Source organism: Condylura cristata, unplaced genomic scaffold (genome assembly GCF_000260355.1).
Source record: "Condylura cristata isolate star-nosed mole 26May11 unplaced genomic scaffold, ConCri1.0 scaffold00014, whole genome shotgun sequence".
NCBI lineage: Eukaryota > Metazoa > Chordata > Mammalia > Eulipotyphla > Talpidae > Condylura > Condylura cristata.
In genome coordinates this window covers 38,588,060-38,613,396 of record NW_004567115.1, presented here as the reverse complement: position 1 = coordinate 38,613,396, position 25,337 = coordinate 38,588,060, and the positions used below count along the sequence as shown (strand labels likewise).

The 25,337-nt window shown below is 41.1% G+C and overlaps 1 protein-coding gene across 1 annotated transcript in view; it reads left to right on the top strand.

Moving 5' to 3' along the window:
* SNX25 (sorting nexin 25) overlaps positions 1-25,337 on the top strand; it is a 68,284-nt gene that overhangs the window by 4,626 nt on the left and 38,321 nt on the right. The window contains exons 2-5 of the mRNA XM_004682370.2: positions 377-593; positions 5,677-5,849; positions 6,977-7,163; positions 24,258-24,328. Coding sequence (XP_004682427.1) covers positions 5,753-5,849; positions 6,977-7,163; positions 24,258-24,328 — 355 coding nt within the window. The 5' untranslated portion in view covers positions 377-593; positions 5,677-5,752. The remainder of the gene's footprint in view (positions 1-376; positions 594-5,676; positions 5,850-6,976; positions 7,164-24,257; positions 24,329-25,337) is intronic.

Genomic DNA, 25,337 nt, shown 5'->3' with positions numbered 1-25,337 from the left:
CATAAATACTCTTTTCAGATAAACTGAAATTGTAGTTCCTTTAATGCTGTCTCATTCTCTGTAATCTTTAATTTGAGAGCAGTCTTACAAAATAGATGTATGTGAGTGTTTGGAAACGAGAGAATAGTTAAAAACTGGACCATCTCAAGAAAACCTAAAAAGTGTTATCACATTATGTCTCATATATTCTTGCTCACAAAATATTTTTGTTAGAAAGTAATTTTTTAATTTGAAACATTACAGAAAAATTGGTTTCCTAGCTCACTTTATATTTTTATTCATATTTTAATATGTTTGTATTAATTAGTATGTGGCCAGTTTTCAGTGTTTGCTTGTTTCACCTGAATTTTGCTCATGTTTTGCTTATTCCTGATAGTGTTTGACTACAGTTACAGAGATTATATTCTGTCCTGGTATGGGAATCTCAGCAGAGACGATGGTCAGCTTTACCATCTGCTTTCAGAAGACTTTTGGGAAGTTGTCAGGCAGCTGCGCCACAGACTGAACCACGTGGACATAGTTAAAGTCGTTTGCAATGACATTGTACGGACTTTACTCACCCATTTCTGTGACCTGAAAGCTGCGAATGCCAGGTAACTGTTAGTGCGAACAACCTTTCCCTTTTTCATTCCCCTTTCTTCTTTTCTTTTTTTAAATTTATTTATGCATACCAGAACTGGGGTGTAGGCCAGAGATTGGGGGCGGCGGGTGAGAGAATTCACCAGAGACAGTGAGGCAGAACAGGTAGGTGTGTTGAAATACACTGCTGAGGGGAGCAGCAGGCGAGACAGGAGAGGTGTGCTGTGCCATGTGGGTCAGCGCCCTGGCTGGCTGGGGATTGAACTCGTGCTGCAATAGCCAGCAACTGCTTAATAACGCTGTCTTTAACGCCTGCGCCACCAGGGAGGACCTCATTACCTTTTTTCTTACTGAGTGAAGGGTTAAAGTGAAGACAGAACTCTATAGAGTAGTCTGCCTTTTGCTGGAACGTGGTGTGAAGTATAGACAGACGTAGTGAAAGGGAGTAATTATAGTGTTTGAGTAGATAAACAGTAAAATCAATTTTATTGGCTATCATGAATATATAGTATTATGGGTACCTAGAAATAGAAAATTTAGATAGTTTTATGCTGTGAATAGCAAGGACAGTTTTTAGGGAAGTCGTGTACACTGTGCGTTCCTGCATAAGTCTGTTGCATCACATTATCCTGAAAATTGATTCTCAAAAAGAACTTCATTGTGAAGCTTCAGTGCTAATTAAAGAAAATGTTTCAGTGTGAAAATGGCTAATAATTTGACTAGCTAACCCTTTGTATACTGATACATAGGAAAGGCTTGTTTTTGCCAGTGGGAGAATTCAGCTGGGCCATTTCTATGCTCATAAGTTCTTCCTTTCTTAGCTTTGCTGATAGGATTTTAAATATTTGTCTTAGTCTTGAGTGAGTTAGTGAATGATGAATTATGGCACTCCACAGAGGGTCTTATTGTATTGTAAACCCTCTGCCTGTTTGAGTGCAGACTCCGTTGGACGAAGAGCAGGAATTGCCAATTCCTAACTTGGCTTTTAAAATATACCTTTAAGGGATGAGAGAGGAATTTGAAAACAATAAATAAGAGCATGAGTCAGAATAGGTATCCTAGTTGGGTGATAACTTGTTTTTTCTACTAAGAAGCTCAGTCTTGAGAACTACAGAAAAGGAGCCCCGTCCTGCTTGAGTGCTGCTCGGTGGGTCCTAGTAGCTGATGTGCGCAGGCAGCTTCGCTTGCTCCTCTCAACTACGCAGCCCCTCCCCATGAGATGTCTGCACCCTGCGTCCACCCTGCTCATGCTCGTGAGACCAGGATCCAGAGCCTTCCCATGCCTTTATTTACCAACTTGCTGCCTAGTGTTTCACCACCTTTACAAATTGCGGCAGATAATTAGAAACATTATATAGTATGACCCAGTTTCACAAAAACATTCCTTTTATTACCTGTGATCACCAATATTTTTTATTCTTTAGTGTTAAAAAAATGCTTTTCAGACTAACTAGGTTTCATTTCACTGGTTATGGGTCACAGCACATAGCTTGAAAAACATTATTGTAGACCAGTAGTTCTCAGATATTGTGCTCTGGGATCCTTCTGTACCCTTAAAAGTTGTTGAGACCCTGAAAGAGCTTTTGTCTATATTTTGTGGTGTGCTGGAGGTGATTGTCATTGTCTGATACCAACTCTTGAGTTTAAGGTAACGCAGTTGGCCTTGGTGGGAGTGTTTGCATTGCAGTAGGCAAAGGCTACAAATCAGAGCTTCACCCTCCTTAGCCAGTGGTTCATCATTGATTGGTTTGCCACTCATTAGATCTAGCAATATTTACCATATTAGAAATTAAAACTAAAATTTTTATAGTGCGAGAGTACATGGGCCTTTCTACTAGCCATCAGAAAAATTAGGTCATTGCACTTCAAGTAGCCTTGATGTGCACTACATCAAATAACACTACATTTTTGGAATAAAGAGAGTGAAAAAGATACAAGTAACTACATTTTTGGAATAAAGAGAGTGAAAAAGATAGATGACATTTTTGTATTTCTGTGAATGGTTTTGAATGACAGACCCCATGCAAGTATCTTTGGGACACATAGGAGTCTCCAGACCATCTTTTAAAAACTGCAGTTTATGGTGAAAGTGAGTTCTAGTAAGGGGATTTGTGAACCAATAAGGAAGGTGAAACAGGAGGACTCTTGGAATACCTCCCTCTCAAAGTTTCCACCTTCAATGCATTGGAGCATCTGCTGATTGGCTGTGGTTTCTGTTATACAAAGTGCTCCACAATTCTGCCTGGCAGACACTGCAGGGACTTGTTTGAATTCAGTGGGATCTCGTTGTCAAGTAGTTAAGTTATGGTCCAGTAGAGGACAGTATTTTGAATCAGTGTTTTAGTCCAGTTGGAAGACTGGTAGATTTCAGTTTTAGAGCAAAACAAGTGGTTAGAGAAATTTAGTGTTTATATGATTATCTCCTTTCAAATGAGAACATATTTTTCATTGAGACATATGCCAGCTTCTGAAATTTCAGCTTTTGTGGATAATATAAAGATGTTATGGGTAAAGCATCAGAATAAATAGAAACAAAGAATTGATTCCATTTTAGAAACTCATTCTCTCTGATGTCTGGTTTTCTCATGCCAAAGATAGATGTATCTTGCTAATATCGAGGCTGTGTTCAGACGTGCCAGTTGATGATGATTCTTATTAAAGGAAAAAAAAAAAAAAACTACCGCTGTTCTCCAGGATTATTTTTACTTTAAAGAGTGCCACAGGTTACTGGCATTTTGCTTGTAGACGATTGTGCTCTGAATGTGAACCCTTGGAGAACTGATATCTCATAATGCGTGAGCTTCTGTAAATCACACAGTGAAACTGGCATATAATGGTATAGGCTTAAGGGCTGTATCTGTACTGGCCTGTTCCACGTAAAGAGCTCTAGAAATCTTCATCATTATAGATTTCTAGATAGCCACTGGCTGCAAAATGACTTTGGCAGCTTGGGAAGCACCCAACTGAATTGGCTACTCTCAGACAAGAGAATAATAAATTGCATTAATAAAAGCCACACATACTCTGACTGTTAGGCAATTGTGTGCAGGCAGCCTTCCGGTCAGCCTGTATTTATTTTCAGGCCGTCTTTTTGTCGCTGCTTTAAGCCAGTCCAAATAGCATTTATTCTTGTCTCTGCTTCTTCTGCCTTTGTCCTAGGAATATCTGAATGTTATTCAGATATCTGAATGTTTCAGGAATATCTGAAAATTATTATTTTTATGCTATTACGTCAATAGCATCTTTAATTTTGTAATGTCCTTATAATCTCTGTGCTTTGTTTACCAGTCAAGCACCAGTGTGCTACTTAAAGAGGAAAAATACTGTTTGTTTGTTTACATGTTTTTTTTTTTATTTCTGAAATTTCTAGTTATTGACATAGTGCAATAAGTCTGGATTTGAGAGTCAGAGGAGGACTTGAGATTTATGCCTATTTTCTCAGTGACTAAGGAGTTTCCACCACACATATCCTTAATTTTGTCACCTATAGTATCGTGGTGGTGATATCTACTACTTAGTCTAGATGCAAATAAGTAACATCACATGTATGGAATTCACAAAAGAAAAATGTCCTTTTGTTAACTCCTTGGAGACACTAATAATAAAGTACAGATATGTTTTTAATTGTTTCTTTTGCTGTATAATACCTACTGTGTCTCCTCCTCCTCTGTTGGGAGGTGTTCCTGCCACTCCCAGTATTGGCTACTAGTTACTATAAAGAATCTCATAAAACCTTGACTGTGGACTGAAAGGTACTAGGGAAATTACCTTCCCATTCTTCCTGGAATTGCTATTAAAATAATGTGGGTAGGACCTTCCCTGGTGGTGAGCAGGCTGGAGCGCTGCACTGCAAAGCTAAGCCAAGCCCTGGCGACTCCAGTGTGGGTTCAGTCCCTGCCCCAGGGTGATCCACATAACACAGCAGACCTCTCCTGCTAGCCTGCTGCTCCCCTCAGCAGTGTCCTTCATTGATCTGTCCTGCTCCCCACTCTGTCTCTGGTGAATCCTCTCGCCGCCCCTACACCCCTGCCCCTGGCTGTACCCCATTTGTGTATGCATAAATAAATACATCTTTGGAAAAAATAATGTGGGTAAAGAACAGAAAGTTTACTTTCTACTCCTCTTAACTCAGATTCCCCGGATTAATGATCCTGGAGGGGTGATCTCAGTGCTGACAATCTGTGACTAAGGTTGGTGACATTGTTTGGCAAATATGAGAGGCTCATATCAGTGGAAGGCAGTTGGCTATAAAGTTAGTAGCATCAAGCCATAGAACCTCTCTGCAGCACGATTACCCAGAGACTGTTTTTTTTCAATTGCCTGATCACCCAGTCAGGAATGTTGACTGGGAACCCTAATTTATGCTGTGTTAATTTTCTTGAAACAGAAAGTGTAGGGCCTCCCTAGTGGCACAATGGTTAAAGTCTCAGTGGTGTCAAGATATCCACATCCACTGTTGCCTGAGTTCAGTCCCTGTCATGGAGCTGACCCACACGATCCTGATCCTGCAGGCCTTTCCTTTCTCTCCCACTGCTCCCCACTCTGTCTCTGGTGAATCCTCTCACCCTCTGCAACTCTGGCCTGACCCAGTTCTTGTATGCATAAATAAATAAAAATAGATCGTTAAAATTAAAAAAAAAAAGAAAAAGTGAAACTATACATTACACTTAAAAAGTAGTCTAGGAGAATTAAAATAGTCCAGTTAGTGGACTATGGTGATGACACATGGGGATTATAATAGAGATGGAAAAAGACACAAAATGATGTAAAAATAAAATATTACATTATTAAAAAATAGTCTAGTTAGCAGTATACTTAAACTGTTCTGGATTACTGCTAAGATTTGGAAGTTAAGTATAACTATCGCTACTCATTTTAAGGCAGCTACCAAGATTTGGTTTAAAATTGCCAAAGGTACGTATATGATTTTTTCTAGATCATTCTGTGGTTGAGAATTATTGACTATTGATAATTGTTGAAGAATTGACAGTTAATAAACCAATGTACTACCTATTTGAAATATTTTTTAATCCATTGCTACAAAATTGAATTGCTTCTAGAAAGTTTTTTCCTTCTTTTTCCCCTCTCCATTTTTAGACATGAAGAGCAGCCCAAACCTTTTGTGTTACATGCATGTTTGCAGAAGTCAGATGATGAAGTACGGTTCCTACAGATGTGTTCTCGGGTTCTGGTGTTTTGTCTCCTCCCATCAAAGGATGTCCAGTCTCTCAGCTTACGTATAATGCTTGCAGAAATTCTCACAAGAAAAGGTAGACTTTTCTAAATGCTTGACATTACTAATGCGTAACTGGCAGATTGGTATGCTGCACACTAACTTGACAGCCCTATATATGACTCTTACGCAGACCTTGTATCCCTGTGACCACTTGGGAATGAAGCTATTTTCAAAGTTTAAAAGTTCATATTGTCAAAGAGGCTATATTCTGGTCATACATGATAAACATTTTTATGTAACTAATTGCTGAGCACGTCGTCCATTCTCTTTTGTTTATTTTGATGCAGGATAACCATTCCTATGCCCTCCACAGAGGGGTACTTACTGGGGTTAGCTTCAGAGTTAACCGTGCCAAAAATATAATAATAAATGAAGTAATATCTATACTCCATCTCCACCTCTAGTGTGCACTAACTTAAAATACCTTTGCATTGATTGTGTGAACTTGCAATAAATAAAAAAAGGACTATACCACATAATGTGATTGCTAGAAAAAGTATACCCTGAAATTGCTTAACCAGGACAGGAAGAATGGAAGTAGGACCCTTAGAGAAACTTTTCCTGTCTCAGAATCATTGAAGTTTATATGCACTGATTGGGTGTCTCACTTATTGTATCAGAATTAGCCTGCCGTGCCTGTTAGCTGATGCAGCCAACTGCAGAGAAAAGGGGACCTTTTCAATCAAAAGTTGGTAGGATGGATTTGTGATTGTGTCATTGACTTTTTAATATCTTCCTCCCTGAGGTCGGCTCTCACCAGTTGGGATAATGTGACTTTAACTTTCAGTGGAAAAACCATTTTGACCTTGATAAAAGAAAAAAGTCAGTGTACTTAATTTTGATACCTTGCTAGCTATTTGGGTTCTCAGTTATGTTCTTTTCATTACTTCTTTGCATTTAACGTGTTTTTATAAATTGAGGTGACATTGACATACATTATTGTTGTAACTTACTGAAACCTCTTGAATGTAGCCACTGTCAGCAGCATATCTGGAGCTGTGCAGCTGTGTGTGTGCACTGCACACCAGCGTGTTTTAATTGTTCTTCCCCCCTTTGGGTACTTTCAACATATTTCCTGAATGTAGTTTCACTTACGTAAAATAAAAAGTTTCTTTCAATGAGAATACCTTTTGCAGTGGTGCTTTCTTCTCCTAACCACAGTCCTGCAGCCAGTGGTGGAGTTCCTCAGTAACCCAGACTACATTAACCAGATGCTGCTAGCTCAGCTGGAGCGCAGGGAGCAGGTGAATGAACACCACAGGAGAGCCTACACCTACGCCCCCTCCTACGAGGAATTCATCAAGCTGATCAACAGTAACTCTGATGTGGAGTTCTTGAAGCAGCTAAGGTATTTGGCCTTCAATTACAGTTTGACAATAGCTGTTAATTACCATACTCTGCCTCTGTTCAAAATGTGATTGTCAGGGAAGGAAGTTCGCAGTTTTTACTATTGGGGCAACTCATTCTGTCCAGGGACACTTAGCAGAATTAGCTTTTATTGTAAAGTATTGAAGTTTTTCATGTAAATTAGTTTTAGTGGACTGAAACGATATTCAGTTGTTAGGACTACAGTTAGCTGCTCAGCTCCCTGTCTTAGAAAATCTTTGACAGGGTATAGTGTGTTTTACCAGTCACAGCGGCAATAGTTTTGTAATTAATACAAGAACATTGGTTTGGTTTTAATTTTTCTTAGAAAACTCAGGGGACTAAGTTAGGGAATAAGGGGCTTCTTGAATAATTGTTTTGAGAAAACACATTTGAAAAATGCTCCAACAGTCTTTTATATAGGGGTGTTCAATCCTCCTAATCAAACTCGAGTTATTTTAGGAATAAGTATATTGTTTATTCCTTTTCTTTTTATAGTGTAGCTATATGCAATGTGATTATACTGGTTTATGAGTTTTGTAGGCTTTTGTTTCTCCAGTGACCCTTCTGTTTTAGGGACACTGGTTTCAGCTTTGCTTCTGGGTAGTGATTTTCTGAAATCACTGATAGAGAAGTAAAATATTAGCAGGAATTAGGTCTTTTAACTGTTCGGGTTTAGACTTATAACATTTGCCTCTCAACTAAGGTCAACATGAAAATGACGTATGTGTCCAATTTTCTAATCTGATTAATATGCCATCTAAGAGATGTGGTGGATGGTGCTGTGTTCTTTTAAACTTGTTATATGTTAATCTGGGTCCTGCAGATGTATAATGATGGATTCATTTGCATCACTTTGTTTACACTTAATTTAATTCTTACAGAATATAATCTCTTTCTGTTTCCATGCATCATCTTAAATAAGCTACATGATATTTATTATAGATTTATGATTGTCTGCAACTTTCTTTTTGATAACTGTGACAGTTCAGCTGATAAAAACCCAACAGCCATTAGTGCTGATTTATTATGTACAGCTTACAGGTTATACCCTCTCAGAGGTCAATCTTGTTATGACTTTGACTCCTTAATTCCACAGAAAGTGAAAGTGCTTGTCATCATAGGTTACCCGTGTCGTTACTTATTTCCCTATGTGTTCTTGACACATGGCGCGCGCGCGCACACACACACACACACACACACACACACACACACACCCCTTCTGGAGATGCAGTTAAACCAGTACTCCAGTATACCTCCAGCTGTTGCCCCTAGATGTGTGTTGTGATGGTGCCAAGGTAATGTGATGCCCACCTTCTAGAGAATTACAGTTCTCCTAAGAAATTGTTTCTGAGAAGCTGATAATACATGTTGATAAACTGTGAATGAATTGAATTTCCAAGTATTTTTCCTCTGCCTGCCAAATAGTCTTTACACAATAAAGTTAGACATAGGTATGATTGGGTATTTCCACAGTACTTTAGGATAATAATCGAGGATAAATAATGGGAGATACCTAAGTTAGTCAGTATTCGTTCTTCCAGACTTAGGGATAAGTGTTCTGTTTTGTGTACCAAATAAAGGATTCCAGCACTGCACACATGAGGACATAGTTAATGGTATAACAAAAAGTGCCAAAGACATTTTTTTGGCCAAAGCTAATTATTTTGAACCATCAACTACTTGTACTCGAGCATCATCTGTCATTTGCATCTGAGCACAGTTCCAGTAGGGTAAATGCATTTGGTAGGAATTATGAATGGTTTGTCTTCCTGAAGGTATATTAGCCAAAGGTTTAGGACTGTTTGAAATGATGTAAATGTTGTAATAGTGGCACTTAATCATCTAGCAGGTGAAGAAGTGGCTCAGCAAGAACTTGCCTTTCAAAGCCAAAATTCTGGTCTGTCCTGCCCCCAAAGGTTGGGCAACTGGTTTTGTCACAGCAGGAGCCACGTGGATTACCTTGACCTGAATGGCCAGAGATTATGCTGGAACTTTTGTTTTTTTATTTTCCCCTTTCCCTCAGTATCTGAGGCAACAGAAACATGTGATCATTAAATCTTTCTGTAAAATCGCTTCCTCTAGATCTCACAAATAGGGCATTCTTGAAAAGTAGCTCGTGGTGTCCTGAAAAGTAGGTCCTCAGTGGCAGAGTGGAAATCTGAACTAAAGAATGGCACTTTCGAAATTGAGGTGTAACTCACATTCCATAAAACTGACCATTTTTAAGTGGTTTTCAGTGTATTCAAAAGACTGTGCAACCATTGCCACTAACTCCAGAATATTTTCATTATTCTCTAAAGAAACCCTGTACCCATTAGCAGTCATTTCCTGTCCCTCCCCACCCCCAGCCTTTGCCAATACTATTCTGCCTTCTGTCTCTGGAGTTTTGCCCGTTTTGGGCTTTCCATAACCTTGGAATCGTGCTTGATGTGGCATTTTCTGATGTCTACACGCAACCGTAATGTTTTCAAAGTTCATTTATGTTGTAGCAGGTAATTAATACTTTATTCTTTTTTTTGACTGGATAATACCCCGTTGCCTGCACACTACCCATGTTGGGTATCATTCCTTGGTTGATGGACAGTTGAGTATGTGCACCTTAAAGAATGCCTTTGTGTGATTCCTGGGCGTCTTCAGCAGCTTCTCAGTGACTGCTGATGAGCCTGGAATGAGTGTTGCAGATTCCCGGCCTTCCTGACACTGTCTCCTGCCTCCTACAGAGGGGTGATCTGAGACGCTCCTGTGTGTGTTAACCCATTATCCTCTACTACATTTTCTTTTGTGCCCTTCACCTTGCTGTTAGACTTGGTGTTTCCAGCAGTAGAGTAGACACACTTACAGGTACTTTGGTGATAAGATAATCAAACTCTTATTTCATTAATTTGGTGTAATGACTGAGTCCCACTAGAATGACCTATTTTCTGATCTTCATCCTTCTTGTAGCTTTTAGCTCCTTACATACATTTTGGAAATATGTTGATAACTTCCTCTGGAAAGGCTGCAAAATTCTCTTGTAATAAGGGGTATAAACTTGGAAGAATCACATAGCTGGCAGCACCAGCCATGGGATCATGTTGATTTTGAAGAATTTAGACTTCCCTTGACAAGTTTGGCAAAGGACCGTGGGAGGAAATACTGTACAGGCATTTTTCTCAGAGGTGGATCTAGTGTCACTGACTGAGTACTCTTGTAAATCCTACTTTATCCTGGGGCATCTTCTCCTGGGTTTAGGACTCTGGGCCAGACCCTTGTGCTTTGCTATATGATCGAATTTCCAGAAGTTCTGTTTGATATGTCACTGGGACATCTGCCGTCCACGGAGCGGTCTTCTGTGTTCATTTAGCTTAGGAACAGATTTGAGTACTAAAGTTTTATCATCTGCTTCTTGCTCATCTGAAACTAGAAATGATTCTGCCATTGTGGAAATTAATCTGTTTGCTCAGAAAAGTAGGCCGTGTTGTATGAGTTATCTTGTTACTTGGCTCTTTTTTGTTTATGTGATATAAAAGGCTCAGGTCTGCTTAACCGCTATTGACAGGCAGAATTACTTTTTGCAGACTCCTGTCTAAACTCTACATCCGTGTAGCTTATTGGCCGCCTGGCACTGATGGAGCTGCACTCTTCAGGCCTACTTTGACCTACTCTTGCTTTTCTGATACAATTAGACTCTGCTGTCTGACTTTATTACTGTCTCAGTCACTTGTCTTCAAACTGGTGTCAGTACGGTTTTGGGGTGGTATGCCTAGTGCTCAAGAAGTGTCTTATTTGGACTAAGCAGTTGGTGAAACCATCCACTTTTACTTCCTGCATGCTTGGGAGGTAGGAGGGTATCTAGAAGAAATAAAGTCATTTCACTCTGCTAGGATGATAGACGTCATGCTTTAATGAGGCTGCCTGTCCCCAGGAAGCATGCTTTCTCCTCCAGCTGAACTCTAGTGTGGGAGAGCTGGGGTTATCCTGATAGCGCTGATTTTGAAGGCCCTCAGTGAGAAACATCCAGGCGAGCAAGGACGAAAGGCTTCTTTCTTCCTTTTTTTTTTTTTTTTGAGATTTATTTATTTATGCATACAGAGCTGTGGGACAACCAGAGGTGCAGGGGCGATGAGAGGATTCACCAGAGACAGAGTGGGGAACAGAATAGGCAGAAAGACGAAGTACACTGCTGAGGGGAGCAGCGGGCGGATCAGGAGAGGTCTGCTGCTCCATGTGGGTCACCGCCGGGGCAGGGACCAAACTCATGCTGAAGTGGCTTTAGCTTCTTAGTGCTGTGTTTAACCCGCTGTGCCACCAGGGAGGGCCTGAAAGACTTCTTTCTAACTGCCAGAAGAGGGTGATCTCATGATGATCCCCTGCACTCACTGCTGCACTCATGGGCACCGGTAACTCAGCCACATCCAGGTGCCCACCACTGCTGCTAGTGTAGCTGGGTGTGGCTTACATTCATGTGAACCCCCCTAAAGGAAGACCCAGACGTCTGTTCATAGTGAGATGGAATGATGACAGCTAACAGTAAAAACCAACAACTAACTGTGGAAAATACTGTGTAAAGAAGAAATTTGTTTACAATACTGAAGGACTACAATGCATTTTTCTCCCAAAATTATATCACAAAGAATTGCCAGCCATCAGATTAAATCAATGAATTAAAAAATATAACAACAGCTTTTCTTTTTCTTTTAATTATCTTATTTTAAAAACAGTGGTGGTGTGATTCTGAGAAAATGTAAAGTTTCACTTAGTGAAAAATGCATCAGGTTAATATTTTTTAAGACACACATGTAACAACCAACTAAACCACAGCAAAAGCTCCTGGAAGCCAGTATTTGTATTTCTGCAGTAGTTTGTTTCTTTGAGCCAACTTGAGATGCTTTCATAGTGAGATTTGGAGAGCTAGAAATGCTTCTTTCAAATACACTAACTTAGTGGTGCTAGCCCTGGCCGGACACTAGAATAAACCAAGCTTTAAAAAAGTGACAGCTGCATGTCCCACTGTCCTTGTGGCTGGTGCTTTCCCAGTGTGTGTCCAAGGTGTTAAAGCAAGGACAGGGTGGCAGGGGCCTTGTGGCTTGTCTTTCCCAGCGTCTCCTAGTGGAAGTAGTGGTCAGCTCTATTTAACAAGACAGGCGCCAGGAGTCTGAATGTCACCGTGAAGCAGGGTCTGTATTAACGGGCCTGAATAGGTTTCTCACTGCTGGTGTGGGTGCTGGATGGTGACCAGTCGCGGGAAGTCAAGCCAGTGTGTCAGGGCGAAGGACTGGCCAGTACCGGAGCTCTGCATTTCATCGTCCAGAGCGTGATTCTGTATTCCTCCATTTTGAAGATAAATCTGGAATCCAAGTAGACAGTAAAGGAAAAATTGAAGTTTATGCCCTCACGAGCCTTTTGTTAAGAGTGGACAGGTTGTGACCAGGAATGGGTCCAGCGCGGCCCGCACAAGTAATTAATTGCTCTGGTATTCGTGAAAAGCACACTAAGAGATAGCCTTTTTTCCCTCTCAAACATATAGATGTCTCGGCTTCACCTCTGGAAATTTCTATGATTGTTCCGGCTTGACATGTAGGCATCAATATTTTTTCCCCATGTTTCCCAGGTGACTATTATGTTTAACTGGTGTTGAGACTCTTAAAAGGAAAATCACACACATGCTAAGGCTAGATACCAGCCATGTAATTCATTGTATACGCCTAAAGAGTTCTTTCAAAGCTGCTTATCACTGTTTGAGGTAGATGGTGAGGGTACTGATTAATTTGGGTGCCTTATTCTTCTATAATGATTATTGTAATGGACAAAGGGCATTTTATCACTGACTTTGCTGAGAGCTTTGTTTTAACCCAAGGTTTGTCAACCTTGGCAAAATTGACATTTGGGACTAGAAAATTTCTTGTTTCTTGTGGCTGGTTCTGGTTATTGTGGAGTAATAGCAACATCCTTACCTCTGCCCAGTGAGCGCTTCTATACTTGTCGTGACTGAAAATGTTTCCAGACATTGCCAGAATTTCTCTGGGGGACACAATCACTGTTGACTAAATGCCACTGACTGGATGCCATGAATCAATAGAAAGTATTTAGTTCAATATTATCTTCAGCCCAAAGTTAAGGAAAACCATAGAACACACACACAGAGAGATTTATATTTTAAAAGGACAGGCTTATTAGGAAAAGAAGAAAGAAGGAAAAAGAAGACACCTGCATAGATACAGGTGGGTAGAGAGATGTTGCTTCTTTGCAAAGGGGAAAAGTTTGTGGAAAGAAATTTTGCTGGTATAGTCACAGGTGGGCAGGAGAGCAGCACCCCACAAAATGATTATGACTCACCAGAGGACGGAGGTTCTTCCCCTCAACTGATAAAGGAAGTCTGGAGTAGGCTGTCCAGGACTGCTAAGGAGCCTTCATCCTCTCAAAGACCCAGATTCCTTCCAGCCCTCTGCTTTTCACTCCTAAGGGTATTTTCATGTCGAAGGTGGATTCTAGAACGCCATCCGTCATGCCCTGCAAACAGAATGAAGGCACCGAAAAGAAGGTGGGAAAGGTCATGCTCTGGCTGCTTCTTATGGACATTTCTGGCAACCGCTACATTGACATTTCTGCTTATATTTTGAAATATAATAGGTCACTAACCTTATTCTGGATAGTCTGAGGCTCAGTTAAAAATGGAGGATTCTATTACTAAGGAAGAAAGAAGAATGAGTATGGGATAAGCAAATAGCCATTTTTTTTTTTTGTTTAACTACACTGCTGTGTCTTACATGGCTATAAGGAGGCAGACTAGCCCTGTTCTCCATGAGCATTGAAAAACTACTGCTCTCCTGGACTGGACATTTGCCAGGGTTAAAACATGCCAAACATTCAAAAAGGGGAAAACCTTGTTTTTCAGCTACCACTTGTTGACTGCCTTTAATGTGTTAAGCATAACATCATTCTTGTTATGGTCATCATCTCATTTGACCACGTAACACAAAAGTGAACTAGGTACTGTTACTCTCATTTTATGGTCGGAGAAAGTAAATTGACTTGCTTGGGATCACGTAAATAGTAAATAACAGGTTTGGGAGTTGAATTCTGCCGCCTGACTTCAAATCCCATATTAAAGCTGGGGACTATGCTAGACAGCTGGGCAGGAAGCAGGGGCACGGGCCCCACCCTCGAGGAGGAAGGTGTGAAGGTGACTCTGTGCCCGGGAGGCCTTGTGGGCCCTACTCCTTGGCACAGTGAGCAGCAGCATCGGAAGAGCCGTCGTCTGTCGTCGAGACAGCAGTAGGCTGAGAAGCCAGCAGTGATAAAGTCAGAGTGGCTGTCACTGCTGTAATCTCATTTACCGCCAGTCCAATCTCTATTAGATTTTACAGTTCTGATTATGTTTATAAAGCGCAAAATGGAGAATCTGAAAATCATAGAAAGGAAATATTAATAATGAATGAAATGTTTGTACTTAAAAAGATGAAGGATTATTGAGCCTGGAGAAGAGGGATAAAAACTAGCTCACGCATACTGAGATTGATGTCGTGTTTTCTGTTTTAATAGGAGGAAGCATGAGGAAATGGATGTAATGAATGGGTTACATTAAAAGATTGTAATTAACAGTGGGTTGCTGAGGGAATTTACTAATTTTTTTTAGATATTGAGAGGCAGGATTTTCATCTCTGAGTTACATTTATGCATAAAGAGAATATATTTAAAATATTAAAATTCAAAAATTACATCCTTCTGTGAAGAATTTGAACGATTTGCATGTTCAGCATTTTGAATGCTGATCCTTAAGATATACTGTGACTCATGAACAGGAAAATAGGTTTATGTTCTGTAGATGAACATGGACAAAGAAATCGAGCATACCTTAAGATAAACTATGCACCATGTCAGAAATCAATAAGCACATGTCAACTACTACGGAAAAGGTTATTGTGGGTGGATGAGGAGATGAAAAATCCTAAGGGGTAAAAACAGAGAAGCTTGGCAAATTGTTGTGGAAAGAATAAATGAATATAAATTTTGTTTTTAAAAAACCCATTAAAATGCAATGCTGCCTCTGAAAAAGTGTTCTAAAAGATCTTTCAGTTTTGTGGAAAAAAAAAAACACATTGATTTCAGATTATGATTCCTTCTGTGAAAAGTAGAAGAGGACACAGTAGTGGGAGTAAAACATCAGAGAACACAAATTATTTTCACTTAGGGAAGAGAAGTATTGGCAGCAATGTAAGACCTGATACAAGAAGAGGAAAATTTGGTGTAAAGGAGCTTGTGATCTCTTTGAAATTAAAAGGTTTATTATGTGCTTATAATTGGAGCAGCCCTGGCGCCGTGGGCATGCTGTACCCGCTTTTCTGAGTGATGGGTGGGATGTGAGTCAGCCGGTGAGTAAAGGAGTCAGCTCAAGAGCTGCAGATTCCTGATAGTTGGCTGCTGTGACTGCTATAATCATTAGGTCAAAATAGCAGGCAGATTTCCTTGTCAGTTACGAGTGTGTCAGTTACTAGTGTGTCAACTGGAATGCTGTGTTATATTCTGAGGTCCCAGGGTAACCAGTACTTAGTAGTGCTCTTTTCTCCATTCCGAGATCTGAGCCACCTTAGAGCCCAAGCACTAAAGCCAGCAACCACCTAGATGTCACTGTGATTATTGTTAGATGATGAGAATGTGCTTTGTATGTACAAGCAATGTGTTTTCTAAAACTCAGTTTCAGTATTATATTCTTTCTCACCTAGCAATGCTGAGCCAGAATAGACCTCCATGTCCCTGTTTCTCCTCCCCTCCCCATCCCTCGGGCAGTGCAGAGTCCACTTGCCACTGCCCTCAGCAACAGAACACAAGCTCTTAAGAGGAAAGAGCTGAAGAAAGGGCTCTGGTCCCCTACCCACTTCCTCCTCCTCCTCCGTTAACAGATTAAAAGCCACTTCCCTTCTATAGGGAGCTGAGGAGTGTGAGAGGTGGAGAAAGGCCAGGGAATTGAGCTTCTTTATACTTAGAATAAAACATCAGGAGTTTGGAGGTGGGTAGGGTGGGTAGATAGTGGTGTTTTGTTTTTTTTTTTAATAAAGTGCTAAATCCTTACAGAGCAGAAAGGAATTTTATGAGTCACATGTTTACTAAGGAATGGTAGTGGAGAGAGGTAGAAGGTAGAAATCGTCTCTGGCAATTTTTAACAACTAGCTTTTGTGGTGGAGGGATGAGAAACCCTTACTTGTAGCCTTTGCTGATTTCTGTGGTGTTCGTACTCCCTCTGCGGCCCCTTGTTGTGGCCAGCGTGAATGACACAGCTGGACGAAGGTGAGAAGACATTGCGTTGGCACAGGAGTTACAGGTGTGTGGTGTTTCTGTCATCCTGAGACAACACCAAGCATAGATAATCGTAAAAGGATTAAGATGATTAGGAAATGGGTTTTGGGTACTAGTAACTTTTAAAAGATGGCACTTATTAAAGTGGAAGTTTTAATTTTAGTGACTTTTACTCCTGAAATGCAACTGCGGCACTGGTCAGCCGTTGCAAACCACAGGAGCTGCTTCTGGCCACAGCGGCTGTGTGCTGCCAGGAGTGCAGTTCTCTCAAAGGCAGATGAGCGTCGGCAGATAAGATGTTCACCTGAGGTGGTCTGGAGAAGGAGACAGGATTTTCAGATCCTGGCCAGATATGACTAACGGAGGAAATGAAGCACCACCCTACTACCTTATTTGAGAAAAACTGTTCACAAAATGTGTGAGAAAGTCATTAGGGTATTTGCAATATAAAAACGGCACTAAAGATGATATTCAGTAAACCTTGTGAGTGAAAATACATGAGAATTGAGAAAGAAACGCTTAGCGTGGCATTGTCCTTACAGGCATGACGAGCTGCCGGTAGTGGTGTTGGTAGCAGGCAAAGTAACAGTGTGAGGGATCCTGGCGGTACAGGGAGCAGAAACACTTTGACTTTCTTGAGGTGCACTTGAAGGCACTCACTAACTGGTGGCAGCGCTTTGGATGTTTCTGTAACTTGCAGTTTCTGTAGGCTCTGGAAGTAGAACATGAATCTATGCTACCATGTAATTATTTTAGGATAATCACAAAATAGAAGCAAGATCAAGAAAATAGGACTCACCTGTCGCAAATAGAACAAAACTGTTAATGCTTGGTGTATCTATCCCATTCTATTTTTGTGTATCTCAGAGGAATTTTGTGTGTGTGTGTGTGTGTGTGTGTGTGTGTGTGTGAGGGGTACATTCAGAGCGCCTCAGGCTGCTGTGGTTCAGTGCTCCCTGGTGTGACTCCAGCACAGCCATGTAGGGTGAAGGTTTCCTCAGCTCCTGAGTGGCTGGGAGGCCCAGGGATGGCGGTCGCCCAGTGTTCTGGTCAGGTGTTATTTGCTCGTGTGCCATCAGTGGAAAGTGGTGGCATCCTGTGCCTTGGCTGCCTTCTGCACGCTGGAAATATGACAGATGCGTTTCAGAATCCCTCAGCCAAAGCCCCTCTTACTCCTCTGAGTCCTAACTGGAAATATTTCCCCTCTTGGTGCTTCACTTCCCTGATACTTCCCCTTTCACACTATTAAGCATAGCTCCTTAAGAGATAACTCACATGTACAAACTAAAATGATATACCTTTTTGCTCATATAACAAGTGTAGATTAAAAATTGAAACCTATTGTTGCAAGGGTATTAGAAAATAGACAACCACATATCTTGGTGGTAGGAGTGTATACTACCACCTTTGTGTGACACAGTTTTATATATGAAAAACAGGCCACAGCACGTGCATTTTTCTTAAAGATTTATGTATGCATATAAGAACTGGGGTACAGGCCAGAGGTGCAGGGGCAGTGAGAGGGTCCATCAGAGACAGAGTGGGGAGCAGAGCAGGCAGATCCATTGAAAAACACTGCTGAGGGGAGCAGCGGGTAGGACAGGAGAGGTCAGCTGCGCCATGGGGGTCACCTCCTTGGCTGGGGATGGTACAGTGGCTATGGGCAGCTCCATAGTTACGTGCTTTAACGCCTGGCGCCACCAGGGAGGCCCCCCAAACATGCATCTTTAAATAAGATAAATTTGTAAAAATTTATCTTGATAATCGTAAATGTGTGGGAAGATTTCTTTAAGAATGTTTGTTACAGTTTTGTTTAAAATGAAGAAAAAAATTGAAAGAACCTAAATGCTTACCAGTAGAGATTTGCTAAAACAATTTTGAGCCCAGTGCAAAGAATTGCCATGTAACAGTGGTATTGGAAAATAGTAACTATAAGCTGATACATGTAAAAGGCCCTGACGGCAAGCTTTTATGGCATAAATCTGTCACACAGCATAAAAATACCTTTCCATGGAAAAATAGTTACAAAGATATACCAAATGTTAGTACTGGTTAACTTTGAGTGTTGTGTTTTGTGTATTTTCCCTTTTTCTTTAATGAACATATGTCACGTTAGGAAAAACTAAAACTGGCCTAAGAAAGTAAAATCTGCCTGGCCATTTATTACACTGGGATAACAGACACTAACACCAGTTACAAGCATAGGAAACAATATTTCTTCCAAGTATACTCAGGCTGTATGATGTCAAAAATGATTGCCTTCTTTGAGCAACTGTGTTTTCTCACTGAAAAACTTTGTCCTCTAAAATCCTAGACACTGGGGAACTCTGCTGTTTGGCATTCTGTTACTAGGAATGACAGCCCTACTCTTGCCTGGAGCATTTCCATCACTTTGACACAAAGCAACAGCCACATTTACCACCTGCGTTCACAGCAGCAGGGCACAGTGCACAGCCATCTTGACTTCAGGCGTGGAGACCGGCCAGGGACCGGCCTCTTTTTGCCTCCAGGCTTGAGTGATCACAGTGCTGCTTCCTTTCAACCTTCTTTGCACTCTGCTCTTCCCAGAGCCCCAGAGCCTTCTTTTCTAGTTTGGGGAGACCCCCACATTTCCTCTGGTCATTGTGGTGGGCTAATACACCTGACTTTTTGCTCTACAATGGTCCTGGTGGTCTTTGGTCAGGCAGACACCCCTAGAATGAGGAAAAAGTAAGATTACTTAAAAGTTTTGCTTATATTTCACAAACATTAGAGATGGCACAAACCATCTCCCTCAATGGTCGGCTGTGCTGACAGGAGCAGTTTAACATTTGTTTTAGGGGAAAAAGATTACTAAAGGCAAAATGCCGCATGATACATAATTGCTGAATTTCAGGACACAAACTGTAAATCTGTGGGATCCTGGAGAAGACCGATCGCAGAGGGCAGTTTAGGTCAGTTCACCTCCATTCCTTGTCACTCTATAAAGTTTTGGTTTTTGTAGGAAGCCAAGGAACAAGCAGAGACCTTGGTTGTAACCTTCATTACAAATCTGTGAGGAAAATTACTATTACTCCTCTTTTTGCATATGAGGACTTTGATGTTTTGAAAGCTTAACTAGTTTTCCTGAGATAAAATGTAAATGGATTTGGACAGAGGTCATCTGGTGCCAGAGCTCATATCTTTAACTATTCTGATAACTTGCTACATTGGCAAATGGCTTCAGTTTACATTGGCAAATGGCTTCAGTTTAGCAGGCTGAAATCATGGCTTATTTCTTCTCAGGCCCTTTAAATGAAGTCCCTTAAATAAAGACATTATCCTGAGTCCAGCTCAGAGTAGCTTGTGGCAACCCTGGAGACATTATCTTTTTTTTTTTTTTTCTAAAACATTTGTATGTATACTGTTTTCTTTCACAATATAATTTGAAGTTTTAAAATAAAAATTAATTAAAACACAATAGAATATATACCAGTGACCGGTCGTATTGTACACTTGAGACTAGGATTTATCCAGTATTGATTCTCCTAAGCATTGATATTCCAGCGTGTGCACGCCAAGATAACATTAAAGTGATTAAAAAAAAAAAAAAAAAAGGTCTGTGTAAGGTGTGCCTAATGCAGTGAACAAACTGCTTTTTTGGCTCATTGGTAACTTGGAACTCAATTTAAATAGAATTCCAGAGCTGTTCTGAACAGTAGCCTGTAGAGGGGCAGCAAATCTGTCCTCTCTAAGGTGGTGATTTGGAAGGACGTGGTGGCATTTGGATGAGTTGGAGATTGGTGGCAAGAGATCATGTATGCAAACCTGCTCTAGGTCTTAGCTCATTGAAAACTAAAGAGGGGCAGGTGTTGGGTGTCTGTGAGATTTTGTTTTTCTTTTTCCTGGGACAGTGGAAAAGTAGGTAGCATTTTGCCAGAGTTGGGAAAGAACTGTATCTTGTTTGTTTGTTTATTTTAAGCTTAAAAAAATTAATTTATTTTTTGTGTAGAGGAACTGGGGGAGTAGCTCCCTGGCTGGGATCGAAGTCAGGCTGTTGCAGTGGTTAGCACCGAGACTTCACCCCTAGGCCACCAGGGAGCCCCAGGACTGAATCTTGTTGTGTTGCTTTACCCTGATGATAACTTGGATTTATATTATCATTGTAGGAGAACACATGCTAACAATTTCTGAACTTCTGATGGAGAGAATGTTTTCAAATATCTGTCCTTTAATTAATTCTTTTTCCTCTTTTCTGACTCTTCAGCTAAGGTCATATCTTCCTCTGGAAGAGGAAAGCTGAATAGGTGCAGGTTCCCCATAGCTAGCTCTCTGGAAGCCAGGAAAACCTATACCATTAGGGATAGCCAGCGTTTGGGTTTTGTCGAGAATCAAAATGTTACTCATTTCCTACTTTGCCTTTTGGTGTCAAGTGAAAATGAATTCTACAGATTGAATGATCATCATCAAGTGCTTGTGAAGCTCTGTGTGAGGAGTGTCTGCTGTATTTACAGATGAATTAGTTGTGGATCCTTGGATTCTTTCCCCTGCTGTCAAGGTGGTATAATTCAGCATAGGAAACCCATGGGATTTCCTAAGCCAAATATTAGAAAGCAAGGTATTAAATACGCTAGGAGTAGAGTACAGAGAGCTAAAGAAGTAGATAGGGACAGATATTCATCCTGCAGAAGAGCAGACTCTAAGGAATGTTCAGGGAGCAGTGGCCATGAACCCAAGTGCTGAAGAGTGCATAGGGTTTCTGCAGAGAGGTGGGGAAGGATTGTGTGGAAGACAAGAAAGGAGAGCAAAGCCTGGGGTCAGGAAAGAGCTGGAATATGTCCAGGGTCTTGCATGTAGGCTGGTATGGCAGGAAAATGGTATCCAAGAGGGATATAGAAAGTCTTAAGGCTAGAAAGATGATCTGGCATGGCCATGCGTACATGCTTTGAAGGGGAAAACATTAACCTATACTGAATGTTAAGCTTAAGAATGTAGTTAAGAACATGAGCTTTAGAATCAGGCAGCCTGGACCGTGAGTTGAGCTCGGGTACTTAAAAGCTATGAGTCCATAGCAGAAGTATAAAGGACCAGGTGAGAAAATAATAATGATGAACAACTATATACCAGAGACATTTTATGGGGTGGAGTGGGGAATGGGATAAAAAACAGTGGGGGGAGGGAAGTGCCTTGGACTATGGTGATGGCACATGGGTAAATTGGTGATGGGAAGCCCACAGGGATTGCAACTGAGATGGAAAAATGCACAAAATGATGTAAAAATAAACCATTATATTATTTAAAAAAAAAAAAAAGCAATGAGTCCTTTCCTGTAGAAAGGAATCTAAATCTTCCTGACCTCCAGTTCTCTTAACTGTACCTTATTATGAGGATTTAATGAGATAATGTAAGTTCAATTATCTAAATGGACACCTGGTACTTACTGAAAGGAATCTATCACTGTTAGCTGGCATTACATTATAACTTTATGGCTTCATTAAAAAAAAAAAACAACAGTGTATTTTCTTTAGTGCCATTGATGACTCATTTGTTCCAGAGCAGGGGTAACTAAGAATATTTAAAGAAACAGATTTTTCAGAGTATTATTTGTAACTGTTAAGTGTTACAGATGTTAACTCTCACTTGTTCAGATCATTGTCTGTTTGGATGGCTTTAACAAGAATACCATAGAAGGTCTGATTTTTAAGCAATAGATGTCTCCTACTTTTGGAGACTGGTAAGGGCCAGGGCCAGGCGCAGCGAGAGTGTTCCCGAGGGGATGGCTGTCCTCTCCATCGCCTTACACGGCACAAAGGACACACAGACTCCCGAGCCTTTCTCTTTTTGTTACTAAGCCCTGTTATCATTATTACTAGTATTACTTAAAATTAAGTACCATTGTTGTATATCCTGGTTAATTTTTTGACAACAGGATTTCTCTCTTCAGGTACAGCCACGACAGCTCCCCCACACACCAAAGCACCTGAAATCTCTTCTTTTGAGGACACTCACCTATTTATGAGGACACCGCCCTCACAATCTAATCATCTCCCAAAGGCCCACCTCTCAGGACCATCACACTGGGGATTAGTCTTTAGCACATGAGATTCTTTTTTGGGGGGTGATGGAAGAGGTTAGTGGGGAGCAGAGTACAAACACTCAGTTGGCGTGTTCGTTACTGTTTACTGAGCTCCTACCCTATGTGCAGTGCGGAGCTAGCTCCTTTGGAAGAATACAAGGTAACAATCCTGTTTCCGTGAGCTGAAGCGAAAAAAAGTGGCATGTCTTTATTATAGACAAAGCCACAAGTTTATCTTTGGCTCAGAAGTGTTACTGATTTTTTCTTTAAAGAAGCATGAGACCCAGAAATGAGTGGACACACCATTTTCTTCATTTACAGTGCTCTGTGGAGATGTGACTCTTTCAAACAGCAGTGTGAACAGAGAGATAAAACAGCAGTGTGAACTAGTGGGCAACTAGGTAGTGCTATAGAGCAGAAGTGACTTAGAGTTTTCAAGAAGAGAAAAATTAAAATGGAGTGGAGGGGTGAAGTGAGATCTGAGGGAAGCAGTAGTAGACCTGCGGTCTAGTTTGGTAGATAAGTAGGGAGAGTGTTTCTACAAAGAAATAAGCCCGAGCAAAAGCCAGGGGCGTGTTTGTAGTTCGGGGGAGGGCAGTACAGAAACCTAGGCCCAGGTTTACAACAAGCAGGAGAGTGCCAGCTTGCATGGGGCCACCTCTTTGGGCACTGGGGGTGCTGGGCCGAGCACATGCTGGGTAGAGAACATCCTGCCTGCTCCTGGGGCGGGAAGCCAACAGCACTTCCCATCAGAGACACCAGGCGTGTGGGGGCTGGAGTTTGCTTTTGTGCGTGTGTGAGGCCTTATTTAAGTAACCCCCTAGGACTTTGATTCATAAATCTCATCTGAATGTTCTTAAAATAGCTGCAGTGCTACAACTGAAAATGGCACAAAATGATGTAAAAATAAACTATTATATATGTATATATAAAAAAAAATAGCCGCAATGCTAGGGTTGTACTTAGCACTTAAATGCAAACTTTCGTTTTTTTCCGACTCAAGATGTTCTCAGTCATGCATGCACGCACCTTGTGCTCTCTGCGATAATGGCCGGCTCTCTCTGTGCATTGTTGCCTGGCGAGCTTGGTGCCAGAGTGCAGCAGTAGGTAATCTGTCCTGTGGCAGGATTCGTCTTCTGACTGAGAAGTAATGAAGAAACTCACTAAAAGAGGAGGTGGGACTGGAAGGGGCGGGGAGGACAACTCTGAGAAGTGTAGGCCAACTCCATGCAGTAGAACTTCCTGCAGTGATGGATGTGCTCTGCTTGTTTTGATAAGTGTGCTCCGGGAGCTGCCCGAGGCTGTTGAGATTTGAAAAGTGGCTAGTGCAGCTGAGGAACAAAATTTTTAATGCAAGCGGCCGCAGGCGACTCGGGACCATCTTACTGGACAGTGCTGATATAGGAGGTAGAATCAGTAGGCTTCGGCAGGCTGTGGTTATTGATGGAGGAGACAGGAGGGTACCGATGCAAAGTGGAAACCGTGGAGTCTCAGAACTCCTGCTTCAAGGGGCAGTGGTAATGCTTCTGGTGCAGGGAGCAAGAGTTGGGGAGTTAGCTCCTGGGTCCCCTATTCAGGTCTCAGAAATGACCAAGTGGCATAGGGCCTGGCCAGTCGGAGGTGTGTCTCTGTTGGGTGGGGGTAGTGACGCTTGGGAGGATTCATGGTTCTTCTGTTGTATTTGTTTAGTATCTGTGCTATCAAAATGTGTCTCTGAAAAGAGTCTTTTCTTCCTACTCAATCTTATTCTCTCTTTTTTAAAATCAGGTATCAAATTGTAGTGGAAATAATCCAGGCAACTACAATTAGCAGCTTTCCCCAGCTGAAGAGGCACAAGGGTAAGAACGACTTATTTTCTCCAGTTCCCTACTTGAGAGGCTCTGGATCCAGCGCCAGTCGTCTCTGTCCTGGCAGCTCTGGCACATGCCAGCATCTTCTGGGTTACATTTGAATGGTCCCAGTTCATTTATTTTTTACATTTCACATTCATTGAAAGAATAGTGCCACAGCATTAAAGAATGTAAACATTACTTCATCTTCACAAGAACCTTTGTATTTCTGTCTTACAGAATGTAGGCATCTGTAGCCATCATTTTTGGATTAAAATCATTGGCTACATAGTGCATCTATCCAGATTTTAAACTGAACATGACTTTATCATTTTATTATATTAAAATTAATCTTAATAAAAGTATTACTTATCCTTAATACTTTCATATTGAAGCATACTTTTTATTGAAGTGTAATGTAAATAACATTATTTTGGTTTCAGGCTTACAACAATGGTTCGATATTTGTATATTTTGTGAAGTGGTTGTCACAATCATTCTACCATTTTTCCTTAGCAGTATCTGATCATTGATTGTCATTGTGCTGTACATTACACCCCCTGGACTTACTTATTTTGTAACAGAAGTCTGTACTTTTTTTTTTGCCCCCTCCCTGAAAGTTTGTAATTTTTAATCCCTTTCATCCATTTCACCCCTGCCCTGCAAACCCTCTGTGTGAGGGTTGAAATGGTGAGAGACAGAGCTATATTTATATTATACAAGTAACAAAGTAAAAAGAAGTGAATTTGTGAGGGAATCCATGAACAGCTGTGGCTGGGTTTGATTTTTGAGGCAGAGAGTCTCTTCCATAAAGTCCAGGCCTCTGCTGCTCGTGTATGTAGCGCCTGCTTGAAATAACCTGAGGCTTGTGGATGGGAAGAAGTGATTTTTTTTTATAACAGTTTATTTTTACATCATTTTGTACATTTTTTTCCCCATCTCAATTGTAATCCCCGCAGGTTTCCCGTCACCAAGTCACCTGTGTGCCATCACCATAATCCCGTGCACTTCCCCCCCC